Genomic DNA, 19,972 nt, shown 5'->3' with positions numbered 1-19,972 from the left:
GTCTGTCCAGTCTAGTCTGTCCTGTCTAGTCTGTCCAGTCTAGTCTGTCCAGTCTAGTCTGTCCAGTCTAGTCTGTCCAGTCTAGTCTGTCCTGTCCAGTCTAGTCTGTCCAGTCTAGTGTCCTGCAATAGATTGTGACACCTTCAGAATCTTTCTAACGGACCACGCGTCTCAGACGTTCTGATTGGAAATTGACTCTGGACAAACAATTACAAATTCATTAATTTACTAAATCGATTTGAACTAACTACAGGTAGTAAGTCCATAACATGGGTTTCATACTTGAACTTGAAGAATTGGAAAATGTTTTCAAAGCTTTTGACTTTGGAAACGTGAACACACTGTGGCCCATCCGAGAGGCAGTAGTGATTGAATCAAGCCTCCACTACAGCCTTGGCCCAGCCGTTCTCTATGTCAGATCTCTGAACATCTAGGAAGTTTAGGGTATCCAAGGAATTACAGCTATGTCCTGGAGTAAGCCAAATGGCTTGCAAAACACACACACACACACACACACACACACACACACACACACGCACACACGCACACACGCACACACGCACACACGCACACACGCACACACGCACACACGCACACACGCACACACGCACACACGCACACACACACCTGCAGAGGATGAGCAGGTTGCAAGTTGGTTACACAGAGCCAAAGTCATGCAGGCATATGTCGGTTCCCGAGTCCCAGAGTCTGTCTCTCATGTAAAATGTTCAATGCAGGAGAGGCCTAGAAGAAAAGGGAACCGAGGTGATCGCTGGACAGAAAGGGAAAGAAAGGGAAAGGGAAGGAATCACAAGCTCTCAGTGCTTCCTGGATCTCTCCTTCTTGAAAAGGAGCACAAGTTTTTTTCTTTGTATTTTCTCTTTTTTTGTGTTTTTGTTAAGGAGCATCTACTCCCCTCACAGGACACACACACACCCTTACACACACACAAGCTTACACACACACACACACACACACACAGTACCGATGGACTGCTCCACATGTACAGAATGCTGGCGGACTAAAAGAGGAGGCAGGAAGGTGATTCAGTAGCAGCATCTCGGCCGCTGAGAGGCCCTGTAGGCCAGCTGTCCATCCTCTGTATGAGGCAGCAGGGGGGGTTGGTTACTGTTTATCCCTGTGCTGCCTGTCTCACAACCCCATGGAGCAGGGTCCAGCTCTGTGTGTGGACACACAGCGCCTCCTAGCGGCTGCTGTTCTTGATGGCTTCCTTGGCTGCAACAATCAGGGGGCTCAGGCTGGACAGGGGCTTGGCTAACTTCAGGAACGAATGCTGCAAAGAACACAAGCGAAGAACAGTGATGAGGGGAAAGCTCTACAGACTGTGATTCAAGGTTAGAGCAGTATGTTAGTAATGTAGGGGTAGACTGGTCAGTTTGCTCGAGTTTGGGTTATGTTAGAGTGGTCAGGTTAAGGTTTGGGTTATGTTAGTGGTCAGTGTGGTCAGGTTGGGGTTAACATGGTGGTCAGTACCTGGAGGAGCTCCTTGGCTGAGCCTCTGCGGTCCACGTCCATCTCCAGGCAACGGTTGAGGAAGTCTCTGAACACGGAGGTCAATCGCTCAGGGTTCTGGAGCTCTGGAGTCCCGTTGGTGGCGATAAGGTACAGCGCCTGAGGGGATGGGAAAGAGGGGTGGAGAGGGCCAATCAGTTATTGGCCCTTACTGATCAAATAGCTCCAGTATATCCCTGGATGTGTGTGAACTGTAGATAATGTGTCTTACTCTGAGAGGGTTCTCATTCAGGTAGGGAGGTTCACCCTCCACCATCTCTATGGCCATGATACCCAGGGACCAGATGTCCACCTTGGGCCCGTAGGCCTTGCGGGTCACCACCTCGGGTGCCATCCAGTAGGGCGTGCCCACCATGGTGCTGCGCTTGTTCTGCTCTGGGGTGATCTGGGCACAGAACCCGAAGTCGGCTTCAGGGAGAGAGGAACATGTCAGACACGGCTTCTTCAACCCCACCTCTCCCCACACGACCCTCTACCGCAACACTATCATTCCACCCTGGTCCCTTTTGCCTGTCCCTTACTAGTGAGATTACTTACTGAGCTTGACCGAGCCGTCCATGCCCAGCAGGATGTTGTCACTCTTGATGTCTCTGTGGATCACCTGGTTGGAGTGCAGAAAGTCCAGAGCCTGTAGACACTGTAGAGAGTGGGGACACAGACACACATCTGGATCAGAGGAAATGCCAAGGCTAGTGGTCAGAAGGGGCTCAGCTCAAGTCACTAGGGGGTATTTGTGGGCTGGTCTCTTACCTCTCTGCAGACTGCGGCAATCTGGCCCTCATCCATGCAGGTCTCAGTCACGACATCAGTCAGTGAGCCTCCAGCCAGGTACTCCATCACTACCCACAGCTCATCCCCTACCAGGTAACTGCAGACAGAGGAGGACAGAGAGGTTAAAGGTAGGATCCAGAAAGTAAACAGCAAAGTGGGTCAATGTCCGTATCAACTAAGAGCACTAGAGCTTGAAGCTTAACCTCTCCTCTGTGTTGGTGCCCTGGCTACCGCGCTCTAACCGCGTGAGGGCGAACCCGTGCACATGCGCAGATAATGTGTGTGACTGTGTGAGAGTGAGGTCTTGAATATCGCTCATCCCAATAGCTACGGTGCTGCTCGTGGTCAATGCCATTTCTCTGAGTCTACCTTCAAGTATAGTAGTGCACGAAATGGTCATATTTACAGTATCTGCTATACTTGCGGTTTTCCCCATCAGTAACCATGGCTATGAAGGTCACCTGTCCAGGTAGTTGACTATGTTGGGGTTTTTGTTTTCCCTCATCACCAGGATCTCATTGATGATGAGCTCCTTCTTGGGCTGCTGCTGGAGGTTCATCTGCTTGATGGCCACCTAACAGAGGCACAACCACAGACGAGACATTAGACGGTGCTTTCGGTGCTCTTCCGGCAGACTACACAGCTACTGTGATTAGCCAGAAGAGATGGCTAATCAGGGTGACAGACAGACACGTAAGATGTGGATGTTTTTCTGAAGGGACTGCGGTAGTTAAGTTAGTTTACCTCCTGGCCAGTAGCAATGTCAATGGCTGTGTATACAGTGCCAGATGCCCTGAGGAAACAAGACAACAATGCATTAGTTCCACATAGAAACAAGTCCTCATGCAAGGAGATAGAACAGATCATGGTGCACACAAGCTATCCATCCAAAACATGTCCCTCCACGGTATCTATCTCCATAATATTAGAGTTATGCAACTCTCCAGCGCCTGGAGGACACTTCCTTATTGTTTTATTAACACAATAATCTTAAAGAAAACTGTTACACAATGTCTTTGAATGCAAGCAGTTCAATTGCTTTTTTCCATAGATGATCAGGTACCATTTCATTTGACCACCAGAGGGCAGCATTGATGATTGGCCATTGAAAAGGCAACACTAATGCTTCTGGGTCAGTAATAACTAATACAAGTCATAAACCTGTCAATAAAGTTACCTTTCCTCTTTGATTTCTATAAATGTCTTGCAGGGGTTATGTCCCTACAGTATATAATGTACACATTATACCACTTGCATTATGTGGATAATGTCAAGAGCTCATTCTGCTATGAGTGGTGGATCTGAGTTGCATGTGAAGTGTGTGTGAAGCAAGGTTATTATAGTTTTTTATTTCTATCATTTTTGGGGATTTTTATTTAGAATTCAGTTTAATTTCAGTATGTTTTCAGACCTGATTTGCAAGTTTATATTTGTTTATATTTGCTAACTACCTCTTTCAAAGAGTGCAGTGTATAAAGTCAGAAAATCTGCTATCTCAGCCACTGCCTGTCACCAAGGGAGTACCCCAAGGCTCGATCCTAGGCACCACTCTTCTCAATTTACATAAACAACATAGCTCAGGCAGTAGGAAGCTCTCTCATTCATTTATATGCAGATGATGCAGTCTTATACTCAGCTGGCCCCTCCCTGTATTTTGTGTTAAATGCTCTACAACAAAGCTTTCATTGTGTCCAACAAGCTTTCTCTACCCTTAACCTTGTTCTGAACACCTCCAAAACAAAGGACTACTGGTTTGGTAAGAAGAATGCCCCTCCTTCCACAGGTGTTATTACTACCTCATACTTGTATAGTCACCTCATACAAGTACTTGGGAGTATGGCTAGACGGCGTACTGTCCTTCTCTCAGCACATACCAAAGCTGCAGGCTGAAGATCTAGACTTGGTTTCCTCTATCGTAATCGCTCCTCTTTCACCCCAGCTACCAAACTAACCCTGATTCAGATAACCATCCTACCCATGCTAGATTACAGAGACATAATTTATAGATCGGCAGGTAAGGGTGCTCTCAAGCGGCTAGATGTTCTTTACCATTCGGCCATCAGATTTGCCACCAATGCTCCTTATAGGACACATCACTGCACTCTATGCTCCTCTGTAAACTGGTCATCTCTGTATACCCGTCATAAGACCCACTGGTTGATGAGATATCTACTGCACCCCTCATCCTCCACATACAACACAAGTTCTGCCAGTCACATTCTGTTAAAGGTCTGTTAAAGCACACACATCCCTGGGTCTCTCCTCTTTTCAGTTCGCTGCAGCTAGTGACTGGAACGAGCTGCAACAAACACTCAAACTGGACAGTTTTATCTCAATCTCAATTCATTCAAAGACTCAATCATGGACACTCTTACGGACAGTTGTGGCTGCTTTGTGTGATGCATTGTTGTCTCTACCTTCTTGCCTTTTGTGCTGTTGTCTGTGTCCAATAATGTTTGTGCCATGTTTTGTGCTGCTACCATGTTGTGTTGCTACCATGTTGTTGTTATGTTGTGTTGCTACCATGCTGTGTTGTCATGTGTTGCTGCCTTGCTATGTTGTTGTCTTTAGGTCTCTCTTCATTTAGTGTTGTGTTGTCTCTCTTGTCGTGATGTGTGCTTTGTCCTATATTTATATTGTATAAATGTTTTATTTTTGAATCCCAGGCCCCTATCCCCGCAGCAGGCCTTTTGCCTTTTGGTAGCCTGCCTCGTTAAATACAAAAATGTATATTTTGTTTTTATATCGTTTAGTTTCAGAAAGGATGTGTGGGAGGCTAGGAGCTATTTGAGTTGTATAATTGTTTTGATGTCGCTTCTTGCAAACTGTGGGTCAGTAATACATAAGGTGAGGGGTCAGGTCATAGGTTAGGTTAGCCCTTCTCATGACTCAGTCCTTCCACATCCCTTTTGATTAGCTGAGGTGATTTGGTCAAGTGTGAAAGGCTCTACAAACAATTTATCCTTGATTGCGATACAGTTTTGGAAACCTTGAACACTAAACTTGAACACAAAAGTTATCATACAAAATCAACTTTACAAAAATAAAAAATATGTACTTGCTGTTAGCTGTTTTACCACAGATTTCCACAGAGTTTTTTTTTGTGTAACACAGCTTCGAGCAGATGTTTTTTTTTGTTCCCTCCCGAGTTTCCATTAGGTCGGGAAGTGCAACACAAAACACCTCCGTGGGAATCTAAAATGTGCAGTGCAGTGCAACTATGTGCAATGTGCATGAAGTGTATCTTTTGTATTTATTCAATAATTTTGGGGTGATATGAAAGTTTACTGAACAAAATATGTATGTAAACTGTTGGCCCCATGTTTCATGAGCTGAAGTCAAATATCCCAGACATTTTCCGTATGCACACAAATATAATTTCTCTCAAAATGTGCAGTTTTGTCACACAACACAATGCCACACATGTCTCAAGTTTTGACGGGGTGTGCAATTGGAATGCTGACTGCATTATTGTCCACCCTAGCTGTTGACAGAGAATGTAATGTTAATTTCTCTACCATAAGCCTCCTCCAACGTCATTTGAGAGAATCTGGCAGTACGTCCAACCGGCCTCACAACTGCAGACCACGTGAATTCCGTTGTGTTGGCGAGTAGTTTGCTGATGTCAACGTTGTGACAGAATGCCCCATGGTGGCGGTGGGGTTACGGTATAGGCAGGCGTAAGCTACGAACCACGAACACAATTGCATTTTATCGAAGGCAATTAATGCGCAGAGATACCGTGACGAGATCCTGAGGCCCATTGTCGTGCCATTCATACGCCGCCATCACCTCATGTTTCAGCATGATCATGCACGGCCCCATGTCACAAGGATCTGTAACACAATTCCTGGAAGCTGAAAAATGTCCCAGTTCTTCCATGGCCTGCAGACTCACCAGACATGTCACTCGTTGAGCATGTTTGGGATGTTCTGGGTAGACGTGTACGACAGCGTGTTCCAGTTCCCGCCAATATCCAGCAACTTCACACAGCCGTTGAAGAGGACTGGGAAAACATTCCACAAGAGACAGCCTGATCAACTCTATGCGAAGTAGATGTGTCACGTTGCATGAGGAAAATGGTGGTCACACCAGATACTGACTGGTTTTCTGATCCACGCCCATACCTTTTGTTTTAAAGGTATCTGTGACCAATAGATGCATATCTGTATTCCCACTCATGTTAAATCCATAGATTAGGGCCTACTGAATTTTTTTCAATTGTCTGATGTCCTTAGATGAACTGTAAACTCAATAAAAATGGTTGATATTATTGCATGTTGTTTTTGCTCAGTATAGAATTTCTGAAATTTCCAAAACTGTATTGCATTGATTATTACCAGTTCAAAGGATAACCCTATGGCTGTATGGCAGTGGGTTCTTGAGAGCTCAGGTTAGGTTATATTTGTTTCTAGCCCAAACCGTTCAGATTCTGCAGACGTTTTCGTGAGAAGAGCGATTTTCGGGATGTTTCCTGGTCTGACAGACACTGCTGTAACTTTGCCACCTTCCACCGCAGATGCTGAAGGCCAACATTGGCTTAAACAGATGGACTTTGATGGGGATTTTTGTTCTATGCTAACTGGGTGTGTCAATCAACTCTAGGGGTAACTTTAGTAGGACATGTAAGAAGAATCAAGTTTGATACATAGTCATTTTTTCCCATTAGCTAGTGATAGCGAGTGAAAGTGATGCCCAAGCTAGGTCTTTTTGAAACATGGCCATCATTTGGCTGCCCAAATGATTAAGTAGATTGAAAATCACATTAGATCTTTGCCCCAACATTTTTACAAAAAAAACTAAAACTGAACATAATTCACATTGGTTTTCATTTTATTTTCTATTGTTTTGGAGAAACAAAATTATAATAGTTTCAGTATAGCAGTATTTGTACTGCACTGTTGGAGCTAGGAACACAAGCATTTTGCTACCCGCGCAATAACATCTGCTAAATATGTGTATGTGACCAATAACATTTGATTTGAGTTTGTTAATTATTTTATTTCAGTTCACTAAATTGTTTTTTCTTGAACTTAGTTTTTGTTTTGGTTTCTGTTTTAGTTTACTATAATAACCTTGGTGTCACGATCGTTGGAATCATACTCGAACCAACGTGCAGCGTGATCTGGGTTCCACATCTTTTACTAGAAATAAGTGAACCACTCAACAAAACAATAAAGACTAAGCAAAATGTGACTACAATGGAGTGCTAACATGCAACTACACATAAACAATATCCCACAAAACACAGGTGGAAAAATGCTACTTAAACATAAACCCCAATTAGAGACAACGATAGCCAGCTGCCTCTAATTGGGAATCATACCAAACACCAACATAGAAAACAAAACTAGAACCCCACATAGAAAATATAAACTAGACTAACCCCCCAGTCACGCCCTGACCTACTCCACCATATAAAATAAGGACTCTCTATGGTCAGGACGTGACAGTACCGCCCTCCCCCCAAAGGTGCGGACTCCGGCCGCAAAACCTGAAACCAAAATGGAGGGTTGGGGGGGGTGTCTAGTGTCGGTGGCAGCTCTGGTGCAGGACAAAGAACCCTCTCATCCCGCGGATCCGCTAGCATCGGGGGGCGGCTCTGGTGCGGGATGAAGAACCCGCTAAGCTCGCGGATCCACCATCTTTGGTGGCGGCTCTGGTGCGGGCCGAAGAACCCGCTCATCCTGCGGATGCAGCCATGGACCCAGGCTGAACACTGTGCCTGGCCTGGACCTAGACGCCGAGGGAAGCTCCTGCATTGGAGCGAGACTGGACACCGGCCCTGGCCTGGACATCGGTGTAAAGGAAGACTCCTGCCATGGAGCTGGACTGGATGCCGTGTTTGGACTGGACATCGGTGCAGAGGAAGGCTCCTGCCTTGGAGCTGGACTGGATGCCGTGTTTGGACTGGACATCGGTGCAGAGGAAGGCTCCTGCCTTGGAGCTGGACTGGATGCCGTGTTTGGACTGGACATCGGTGCAGAGGAAGGCTCCTGTCCTGGAGCTGGACCGTCGCAGGAGGTTCCGGACAGTGGATCGTCGCAGGAGATTCCGGACCGTGGACCATCTCAGGAGGTTCCGGACTGTGGGCCGTCTCAGCAGGTTCCGGACTGTGGACCGTCTCAGGAGGTTCCGGACTGTGGACCGTCTCAGGAGATTCCGGACTGTGGACCGTCTCAGGAGGTTCCGGACTGTGGACCGTCTCAGGAGATTCCATACTGTGGACCGTCTCAGGAGGTTCCGGACTGTGGACCGTCTCAGGAGATTCCGGACTGTGGACCGTCTCAGGAGGTTCCGGACTGTGGACCGTCTCAGGAGGTTCCGGACTGTGGACCGTCTCAGGAGGTTCCGGACTGTGGACCGTCATTGGAGGTTCTGGACTGTGAAACGTCGCCGGAAGCTCTTGACTGGGACTCATCGCCGGAAGCTCTGGACTGGGAACCGTCACCGGAAGCTCTGGACTGGGAACCGTCGCCGGAAGCTCTGAACTGGGGAGACGTACTGGAGGCCTGATGCGTGTGGTCGGCACAGGTGGCACCGGACTGGTGACACACACCTCAGGGCAAATGCGGGGAGCAGGCACAGGACGCACCTGACTGGGAAGACTCACTGGAGGCCTAGTGCGTGGAGCAGCCACCGATGCTGGCGGATCCGCACCGGAGCCGCCACCGACGCTAGACGCCCACCCGGACCCTCCCCTATAGAGTCAGGTATTGCGGCCAGGGGGGGGGGGTATCATTTGTTGTCTCTGATTGGGGATCATATTTAGGCAGCCATTTCCCCACTGTGTTTTGTGGGATCTTGTTTTTGTGTAGTTGCCTGTGAGCACTGTATGAGCTTCACGTGTCGTGTATTCTTTATTGTTTTTTTGTTCGGTGCTCTTATAATAGAAAGATGTCGAACCCATATCACGCTGCGCTTTGGTCTGAGTATGCTTACAACGACGATCGTGACACTTGATGTGGCGTGCCCATTCGTCTACGATGTTCACCAACTCTGTAATGCATACAGTTCAAGAATGGCATGTGAACCTACTCTGCCAAGTGTACAGTGTATTTAAAGTGCACTTTTTAACATGTACATTATTACTCATTGCAAAGTGTATGTTCTGTAACATATACAGTATATGTATTGTGCATAAATGATGTGTTATTCTGATCCCTGTGCCACAGGGGTATTGAGGCTCCAGTGGAATCACAGATTTGATATTCCCTCTATAGTAGCCTGAGCAGCCTTTGAATTAGCCAGACAAAGATTACAGTAAGCTGATAAAAGCTCTGTGTGTTTGGCACCCCTGGCTCGGGTACAGTAATCTGCACCTCTATCCAAAAATGTCCCTCTCTCTGCCCTGACATTTTACACCTCTGAGTGCTGGAGGGCAGAACCACTGCCCATGTTTTTACGATGCTTCCATTTCTGAATCAGCTCCAAGGGACTATTACACAGTCCCATGGTGAAGGAATATAACACAGTCCCATGGTGAAGGAATTTAAAACACAGTCCCATGGTGAAGGAATATAAAACACAGTCCCATGATGAAGGAATAAAACACAGTCCCATGGTGAAGGAATATAAAACACAGTCCCATGGTGAAGGAATATAACACAGTCCCATGGTGAAGGAATATAACACAGTCACATGATTAAGGAATATAAAACACAGTCCCATGGTGAAGGAATATAAAACACAGTCCCATGGTGAAGGAATATAAAACACAGTCCCATGGTGAAGGAATATAAAACACAGTCCCATGGTGAAGGAATATAACACAGTCCCATGGTGAAGGAATATAAAACACAGTCCCATGGTGAAGGAATATAAAACACAGTCCCATGGTGAAGGAATATAAAACACAGTCCCATGGTGAAGGAATATAAAACACAGTCCCATGGTGAAGGAATATAAAACACAGTCCCATGGTGAAGGATTATAAAACACAGTCCCATGGTGAAGGAATATAAAACACAGTCCCATGGTGAAGGAATATAAAACACAGTCCCATGGTGAAGGAATATAACACAGTCACATGATTAAGGAATATAAAACACAGTCCCATGGTGAAGGAATATAACACAGTCCCATGGTGAAGGAATATAAAACACAGTCTCATGGTGAAGGAATATAACACAGTCCCATGGTGAAGGAATATTACACAGTCCCATGATGAAGGAATATTACACAGTCCCATTGTGAAGGAATATTACACAGTCCCATGGTGAAGGAATATTACACAGTCCCATGGTGAAGGAATATTACACAGTCCCATGGTGAAGGAATATTACACAGTCCCATGATGAAGGAATATAAAACACAGTCCCATGGTGAAGGAATATTACACAGTCCCATGGTGAAGGAATATTACACAGTCCCATGGTGAAGGAATATTACACAGTCCCATGGTGAAGGAATATTACACAGTCCCATGGTGAAGGAATATTACACAGTCCCATGGTGAAGGAATATAAAACACAGTCCCATGGTGAAGGAATATTACACAGTCCCATGGTGAAGGAATATTACACAGTCCCATGGTGAAGGAATATTACACAGTCCCATGGTGAAGGAATATTACACAGTCCCATGGTGAAGGAATATTACACAGTCCCATGGTGAAGGAATATTACACAGTCCCATGGTGAAGGAATATTACACAGTCCCATGGTGAAGGAATATTACACAGTCCCATGGTGAAGGAATATTACACAGTCCCATGGTGAAGGAATATAACACAGTCCCATGGTGGAATATAACCAGGAACAGACTTAGTCTCCTGCCAGGGGTCTGGTTTAATGTTTGGTTATACACGATGAACTTCAACCTAGTTTCCTCTGCATTGACTTTACCAGTGCACCATGGCAGTCTAACCAATAGTGATCCTATTAAATTACTAGAGGGGCTATGTTATATACACTCAAAGTTCCATAATGGGGTGAAAATGGCAGCCATATTGATCAGGGAGAAATCCCAACCAGTCTAATTGGTAGAGGCATAATCCAGACTTCACTTATGTAGAAAAATAGTCATGTGGCATGTGGAATAAATGGAACATGTGGCATGTGGAACATGTAATATAATTATTGTCAACCTAAAATATTGTCATATAACTATAAATACAGTTTATAGAGGTGTTATACAAATGTTTTGTATAAATAGCCTCTAAAATATATTTAAACAGACCATAAGTGTCTCAGATTGAGTTTTCTTGGAAAAGCTGTCAGTGCTATTATCTGATACAATAGCAGTACATGTTGCATTTACAACTTGTCTAAGTCCTATCATCAACTGATTCCAGCCAGTGTTTGGCTGTGGATTGGCATTGTTTGAATGAAATGTTGGCATATTGAGAGTTCATTTGAAAAATGATCAGTGTTGTCAATTTAACAACTTTTCCCGCTATATTTAGAGAGTTTTCAGACCCCTCCAAAAAGAGGCTAGCGACAAATTCAGCTACATTTTAGGCTGCCTTCGGGGAGTTTCTTCGGTTTTGATAGCATTTAGCGACTTTTCCCACTCAATTCTGCCACGTGGGAGAAGCTGTCTGTTTCCACTGAAGTCTCAGCAATGAGGCAGACACAGGCAGAGAATGCCAGCATCCCCTGACCTCTGCGAACAGTTTTTAAGATTCATCCCAGAATGACAGTAGCCGACGCCATAACACCATTTCCTGTCAGGAGGCACTTGAGGCAACTACTCTGAGACTGTCTACGGCTTCCTTTTGCTCCTTTGAGTCCCTCCTTGATACTGTAGCACACATGTAGACCTCCTCCTGCCCCTTGGACATGATCCCTACTAGACTACTAAAAAAAGGTTATGCCTACTGTTGGCCCCAACATTCTGTCTATTGTAAATAGCTCCCTGACCTCTGGCTCCATTCCAGCCTATTTAAAAACTGCCCTGGTCCAACCTCTCCTTAAAAAGCCCAATCTAGAACCCTCCTCACTGAGTAATTATATACCCATCTCTAAACTGATTTGTTTTAATCCAAGATTTTAGATGTTGCTTTCAAGCAATTGGTGGCTTATTTGAGCATGAACAACTTACTTGAAAAATTCCAGACAGGAATTCCAGTTCACTTCACAGCAAATTAAATTAAATTCTGGGCCCCATCGTTTTCCCCCCTGTACATGCTTCTCCTTGGTGACATAATCTGCAGTCATTACAATCCGTTTCACTGCTATGCGGATGGCACATAGCTTTATTTACTCATCAAACCCAGCGGCCAAGCTAGCATAGCTACCCTCCATAAGGGTCTTGCTGACATCAAATGTTGGATGTCTGACAATTTTCTCCAGCTCAGTGATAAGAAATCAGAGGTTGTTTTATTTGTCCCCCCCACCTTGCTAGAACCCAGATTGTAAATAACCTTGGTTATTTGTCTACCAATGTAAAGCGTATGGCCAAAGACCTTGGTGTCGTCTTTACCTAAACCTCAAACTGGATGTTAAAAAGGTCATCCAGTCCTGCTTTTATCCTCTAAGAAATATAACTAGAGTCAAGTATTTTCATTCAGTCACTGATCCGGAGAAAGTTATAGCTACATGCTTTTTCCCCCTCACGACTAGAGTACTGTAACTCTTTGTATACATGTCTCAGTCAGAACTCGCTCCATCATCGACCGTTAGTTCAAAATGCTGCAGTTCTGCACCAGAAAATGTAACCGTCTCACACTTATTTTAGCTTCTGTGCCCCGGCGACCAGTCACTTTTAAAATAGATGAAATGTTATTAATCACGTTTAAGGCTAGACTCGGTTTAGCCTCATCCTATATCTCTGATCTTTAATCTTCCTACGAGCCAGGACACAGCCTGAGATCCTCTGGCAGGGCACTGTTGACCACTCCAAAGTTTAGATTGAAAAGGAAAGGAGACCAGGCATCTGCCATTAGGGCCCCTAGACTTTGGAATGGTATGCCAGAGGAGATCAGGCTTGCAGATTCAGTGCCTCTTTAAATCCCTGCTGAAGTCTTCATAAGGTTTAAACTTTTATAAAGGTGCTTTTAATGTATGATTCTTCTTTCGGTCTCCTTCCTCCTGTCTTTGTTAGTACTTTTATATTATTATTTTATGACGTGAAGCACTTTGTTACCTGCATTGAAAAGTGCTATACAAATAAAGTTCATGTTATTAAGTTATTATTAGACAGAATGAAGTGGAAGACTGATTTCACAAGTGACAAGTCAGAGCTTGGGTCAAGTCACACATCTCTCTCCCCACTTCTCTCCCTCACTCTGTTCTCCTTGCCCTCTTCTCCCTCCCTCCACCCCTCCCTCCATCCATCCCTGAGACTGTCACGCTACACCAGTGTATTGCGTTGTGAGAGTGTATGAATAATGAAAGAGTGTTCATGTTTGGTCCAGTCAGCTCTCGTAGAGGCAGGCCCAGTCCCAGGACCAGTCCCAGTCCCAGGCCCAGTCCCAGGCCCAGTCCCAGGCCCAGTCCCAGGCCCAGCCCAGCCCAGCCCAGGCCCAGTCCCAGTCCCAGGCCCAGCCCAGGCCCAGTCCCAGGCCCAGCCCAGGCCCAGCCCAGGCCCAGTCCCAGGCCCAGCCCAGCCCAGCCCAGGCCCAGTCCCAGTCCCAGTCCCAGGCCCAGTCCCAGGCCCAGTCCCAGGCCCAGTCCCAGGCCCAGTCCCAGGCCCAGGCCCAGCCCAGGCCCAGCCCAGGCCCAGGCCCAGTCCCAGGCCCAGTCCCAGGCCCAGCCCAGGCCCAGGCCCAGGCCCAGTCCCAGGCCCAGCCCAGGACCAGTCCCAGGCCCAGTCCCAGGCCCAGCCCAGACACTGATACCATGCAGCAGGCCAGGTAACGAACACTCTGTTATGTAGCTGTGCAACCAATCCATACTAATTATTGACTCCTCAGGAATAGTCTCATGTGATCAGGTTTGTTAACAGCTCACATCATTAGATTCAATCAGAGGAATCTGTGTGTAACCACAGAGTAGTGTTCTTATCTTTTTGCACAGCTGTTTTAATTTATAGACGGTGTGTGTAGATTGTCTGTCATTACCACCCACATTGATCAGGGGAGCCCTTAGGGGTGTGTTAGATGAGGCTACACAGACAAACAGAGTGCCTCTGCAGTGCTGGAGGGAGCTGGAAGCTGCTGTTGTTGTGTTCAGGACTGAGGTGGAGGGAGTGGTGATATCAGGGCTAAGCTCACCCGAAACTCCAGCTCTCTCAGAGAGAGAAGGAGAGAGAGAGAGAGAGAAGAGAGAGAGAGAGAGAGAGAGAGAGAGAGAGAGAGAGAGCAGGCTGAGCTCATCTGGCCCGCAGCCAAGCCTAGATACAATTCTGATTTCCTCTCTACTTCTCTCTATTCTCTCTCAGACCCTTCGTTCTTTCTCTCCTCTCTGTCTCTGGTCACTTCTGAGTGAGACTCAGTCTTTATTTCTTTCAGCCGGGATGACTACCAAAGACGCTGGGCTGACTACCAAAGACGCTGGGCTGACTACCAAAAACTACTTTGGTCCAATAAGAGAAAGTAAGTAGCTGGTGGATTTGGATTGAAGGTGGACTTACCCTTGTCCTATTTTCTCAAAGCGTGTGTACTTCTTTTTGGGGTCCCCCACACTCACAATGCTCCCTGGGAGGACAGAGAGAGGTGATTAGTGGAGAGTGTAGAGGGTGTAGAGGCATGACAATAGGGGGTCTAGGTCAGGCTGAGACACACACACACACACACACACACACACACACACACACAGCACGACCATGGGGAAGGCAACCCTGCATTACACACACACTCCTCTGCCCACGCCAGTCAGGGATGTGGCCCGCTGTGGGGCATCGTACTGCAGCCAAATACACTGCTGCATGCTGAACGGTTGGCCTGCTCAGTAGAGCACTGCTGATGTTTTTGGACAGGGACACAGGCAGACACTGCAGCACTCAGACTACGGAGGGGCGCTTGGCCATCCTAAGGCTGTAATCTCTGGCTTACTGAGCAGCCCACACTAATCACTGCAGTAGGATGGGTTTGGAGACCTAGACACACAACACAGTACAGTTACAGCACACTCTCTATGGGACTCTCCATGCTCCATAGGTCCACAAAGAGACAACATACTCAGTCGCTCCAGAATCTCCTCGTCTGTCATCTTGGACTTCTTCTTCTGCCGGTCGGTGTTGCGGTACAGAGTGCTGGATGTGTTCTCTGGCAAGACCTGGGACTCCGGCGGGGTTGTGACCTCCTTCACAGGGGCGGGAGGCGCCAAGGGCTCGATGACAGAGCGGGTGTATATCTGTACGCAGAGGAGGAGGACACAGTCACAGTCAGAGAGGAGCAGGACACAGTCACGGTCAGAGAGGAGCAGGACACAGTCACGGTCAGAGAGGAGTAGGACACAGTCACGGTCAGAGAGGATCAGGACACAGTCACAGTCAGAGAGGAGCAGGACACAGACACAGTCAGAGAGGAGCAGGGAAACATGAACACTCTACAGCTCTGTAGTGAGTTGAGTTGTTGAGATAGTAAGACTGTAAGTCTGTCTCGAGCTGTAATAAGGTTTTAAGTCATCGTTCATAACCTCAGTGTGACTCACAGATTTAGTGTGCTCAGGTCGAGGTGCGATGACGGGCGGAAGCTCATTGTCATCATCGTCATCCTCCTCCTCTTCTTCCTCCTCCTCCTCCTCCTCCTCTGACACAGGGGGCGCTATCGGGGGCTCTGTGGATGTCTTTGCACCCTGAGGGGTAAAACAAGGGGTCAGTGAGGAGATCTGTAGTACGTTGGGCTGTGACAATCTGACACCGCTGGGACAGACCGCATCACCTGCATTACTGTCAATGGTTAGTCCAGGGACTCCTAATGGTCCATGTAATGAAGCATGTCCAAGCTCACAATAAACACCTTCTATTACAACAGGGTGCTCGGCTGTGAACTAGGATGGGGTAAAACAGAAAGATTGTAATGGATTTGACATGTGTAATTAGGAATGTAAGTTATTCGACATGATCAGCTTGCTTCAACCTGGAGAGGATAGCTACTAGAATGGCTTATGGGCTGAGGTATGTACCAGAAAGAGAAAAGACAAGAGAGTAGGGTATGGCATGGATGGGATTTGGCTGGGGTTGGGGGTTGGCTGTTGGGGGGTTGTAGAGGGTGAGGTTTGAGAGTGAATAATCTTACAGCAAAAGCAGAGTTAAAATGAGAGTTAAAAACAGAGTTAAAATGAGAGTTAAAAACAGAGTTAAAATGAGAGTTAAAAACAGAGTTAAAATGAGAGTTAAAAACAGAGTTAAAACGAGAGTTAAGAACAGTTCAAATTAGAAAACATGCTACAACAAGGCTAACGGGGATTTTTTATTTTATTTTACTAGGCAAGTCAGTTAAGAACAAACTCTTATTTTCAATGACGGCCTAGGAACAGTGGGTTAACTGCCTGTTCAGGGGCAGAACGACAGATTTGTACCTTGTCAGCTCGGGGATTTGAACTTGCAACCTTCCGGTTACTAGTCCAACGCTCTAACCACTAGGCTACCCTGCCGCCCCGATAAACTCTGTCGTGATGTATTTCCGCGTCAGCTCACAGAACTGCATAATACAGCATACAGTTGGACCTGGAGAACCAAACATGCAAAACAACCCCTGACCCAACACTCCAACTCCAACCAGGAGCCACTAAAAACATCATCCAGTCTTACAGTACGGTAGGCCACAATACCAACTATGATGGTGGTGAAAGAGCCATGCAAAGGCCCCTCCCTATCCCTATTTGCTCCTCTGTAAATGATTTCTCATGTCTCTCCCCTCTGTACTGTATGCCATCATAAACACCATCATCTGGGTGAACCTGTTCTGTAAGGTGGGATAGATTTCATCCATCTCTAGCCTGAGTATGCAATGTAAGATGGCAAAGAACAGCCAAGGCAGCACAGCATAGCAGTAGTGGTGACTAGCTGCAGGCTATGCAATGGTGGCAAGCCAGCAGTCCTTTGTTTGGCAGTGGAAGGTGGTCTGGTTTAAGCCCTGCAATGGGGGGGGGGATAAGAAGGGTCAGTGTTCTGAGAAGAGCCCGAGAGACAGAACAGATAGAGCTGAAGGCGGGCAGAGGAGATGAGAGGCTAGCTGGCTAATGGTAAGTAGCGCTAGGCTAGCAGGTTTCTACTGGGCCATGCGGCCAGATCCAAACAGCCGATGGACTATTAAGGCAGGCACATATTGGCTACCTGGTGCACATGGGATCAGACGTGCAGGAATGTGAGTATCGTCACAGCCCTCTCAGGCATGCGCCTCACAGCCCCTGCAGTTAAAGGATGGGCCATTTGGAATTGGTTAAGGGAAATGCTTACAGCTCAGTGGTGAAATAGAGATGCATCCATTACATTACGAAATGTAGCCAGATTCAAGTTAAATATAGAGAACGACGATGTCTCTAAAATCTCAAACATTTGCGGATGGCAAGTCATGTTCATTGGTAAGTCCTGTTCATTTTCATCCAATGGAGCCTGGATAATTGGGCAAATCTAGCATCAACAACATTAAAAGTTCAAAATGGTTCAATTTAGAGTATAGCCAATGTAGAGGTATGTAGAAAGTAATATGGAGGAGTTACCTTGTCAAATAATGCGCTGCAGGTTCTATGGCTGACAGGAGGCCCAGACGACAGCAGTCGGTTCTGAATGTGAAGGTTGAAAATGGGAGGATTTACTGAACACAGACCCACACAACATTACAGAGCAATGGACTGGACTACAGCGGGACGGGAGAGGGCAGGGGACCGCTACGGAGTGATGGGGAATAAATTACATCATCAACATCTAACACAGATGAATGGATCCTCACATACTGAGGAGAGATTTTCATGGGTGAAGAGACACAAATCATGCTTTGGGGAGTGGAGATGCCAAGGTGATCACTACAGTGATATTAGTGGCAGAACCTTTCGCTTCGGGACTGTAACTTAACACCACCGCGTTATTACATATATCAGAGGGCTGAGCGATTGAGAGGCGTGGTACCCACTGCCAGGCTCAGGAACCGGCTCCTTACGGACCTGCTCTATCAACACTTCGTCAGGACCCTCAGAGGGCTGGGAGTCAACAGGCCGGCACCACTGCCTGGGAACAACAGCCTTCTCCAGACATAACAAAACCATAATCGAGAAAAGGGCCTCCGTGCTCAGACTCCTCACACCCAAGCCAGTGGTAAAGCAACTTTTCCCCCCCCCAAATCAAATCAAATCAAATTGTATTGGTCACATACACACGGGTTCGCAGATGTTAATGCGAGTGTAGCGAAATGCTTGTGCTTCTAGTTCCGACTAGAACTTACCAGTCTAGCTATCATACAGTGAGGAGATTGGTTCCATTACCCGTACACAACTACCTGTTCAAGGGCCTATAGGGACAATGGTTTTCAAAATATATGAAATACGACAAAACGGTTCATTACTAAAATAAACTGAGCCATTGTGGCAGCCCAGAGAGAGTCATTAGGCTGATTTCCAAAGGGACGTTTAGACTCTGAGACAGTCGTGTGAGGTCAGGGTAATGATAATAGACAGTCTTCGCTTACAGTCCTTACAAAAGCTCCACAGCACTCTACGTCTGAGGAGAGAATACTACAACGCGTGCAAGCTCATATTTGTTTCTCCTTCAATAAATGTGGGCTAATTAGTTGTTGAGAGGAAAGGAACATGTTTGAAATGGGTGAGCACTTACCAGAGTGTTGACTGCTATGTATCCATGTGCGGATTTGTCTGAAAGAGAAAGGAATCATTGCCCGACGTCCAATTCTCTAACAGTGACAACACGCTGACAGATCCGCATGTAGACTCTCCAATAAATAGTCAAAGCTTTTGCTCAGTAGCACATTTGATTATTTTCTTCAGAAAACGTAAGACAGCGAGATGATCTGGGCATTGTGTGTTTGTGTGTTCTCACCTCCGGAGGTGAAACTCATGTATTTCTGGTTGTTGACCGTCTCTTTGGAGTCGTAGAACTTGAGCACGTCCAGCACGGCCTGAGGGTTCTTCTTCTGCTCCAGTTTGGTGATGTTGGAGGTCTGAAGGAGGCGTGCCCACTGCTCTGGGATGCCCTGGGGGAGAGAGGTCACAGGTCATAGGTCAGGGGTTAGATCCACTCTTTAACCTCATTGCTACCGCCACTGCACACCTTTTCATGTCTGTGTTATAGTTAACAAGTAGTGGTAATATGGGTGATAAGGGTGTACTAATAGCTACTACTAGACACCTTCCTTGTCTGTGATATACTGTATAAATATATGCACTGGAAATACCTTGATCTGTCTCTTAAATATGTACTATTGGACTATAGCTTGTGCCTTCCTGTAATATACTTATGCTAAAATGTTTATTCTATTCTAATAAGCCATTTACTTTATGTTCGTATTCTTATCTTTTATTAGTTCTTATTGTTGTTGCATTGTCGAGAAGGAACCTGCAAGTAAGCAATTGGTTAGACGGTGATATACCACGTGTATCCAGTACATTCGACAAAAACTATTTGACACTGAAACTTACAGTGAACTCCCCTGTAACAGCGTCAAAACCAACATGGATGGTGTGCTCAAAGTCTGAGGGCAGGGAGATCTCAGGACGCTCCTTCTCCTTCTTCTTGTTTGCTGCACGGAGGAACAAAAGAACATGCAGATCTATTTCTAATACAGGGACAGGGATTTTAAAGAGATGATACAGTGCCTTCGGAAAGT

General features: G+C 46.3%; 1 protein-coding gene across 2 annotated transcripts in view; it reads right to left on the bottom strand.

The window, feature by feature from the left end:
* Positions 1-1,067: 1,067 nt before the first annotated feature.
* The window catches only part of LOC112228863 (serine/threonine-protein kinase PAK 3), a 50,506-nt gene continuing 31,601 nt past the window's right edge, over positions 1,068-19,972 (bottom strand). For both annotated transcript variants that reach the window (XM_042309293.1, XM_024394569.2), the window contains 14 exons: positions 19,785-19,885; positions 19,186-19,339; positions 18,964-19,001; positions 17,856-17,918; positions 15,843-15,986; positions 15,368-15,542; positions 14,821-14,884; positions 3,049-3,097; positions 2,766-2,878; positions 2,284-2,401; positions 2,071-2,170; positions 1,745-1,941; positions 1,495-1,632; positions 1,068-1,294 (listed from right to left, as the gene is read on the bottom strand). In XM_042309293.1, the coding sequence (XP_042165227.1) occupies positions 1,205-1,294; positions 1,495-1,632; positions 1,745-1,941; positions 2,071-2,170; positions 2,284-2,401; positions 2,766-2,878; positions 3,049-3,097; positions 14,821-14,884; positions 15,368-15,542; positions 15,843-15,986; positions 17,856-17,918; positions 18,964-19,001; positions 19,186-19,339; positions 19,785-19,885 (1,544 nt within the window). In that variant the 3' untranslated portion in view covers positions 1,068-1,204. The remainder of the gene's footprint in view (positions 1,295-1,494; positions 1,633-1,744; positions 1,942-2,070; positions 2,171-2,283; positions 2,402-2,765; positions 2,879-3,048; positions 3,098-14,820; positions 14,885-15,367; positions 15,543-15,842; positions 15,987-17,855; positions 17,919-18,963; positions 19,002-19,185; positions 19,340-19,784; positions 19,886-19,972) is intronic.

This window comes from Oncorhynchus tshawytscha, linkage group LG30, assembly GCF_018296145.1.
Source record: "Oncorhynchus tshawytscha isolate Ot180627B linkage group LG30, Otsh_v2.0, whole genome shotgun sequence".
In the NCBI taxonomy this organism is placed as follows: Eukaryota; Metazoa; Chordata; class Actinopteri; order Salmoniformes; family Salmonidae; genus Oncorhynchus; species Oncorhynchus tshawytscha.
This window is presented reverse-complemented; position numbering and strand designations above follow the sequence as displayed.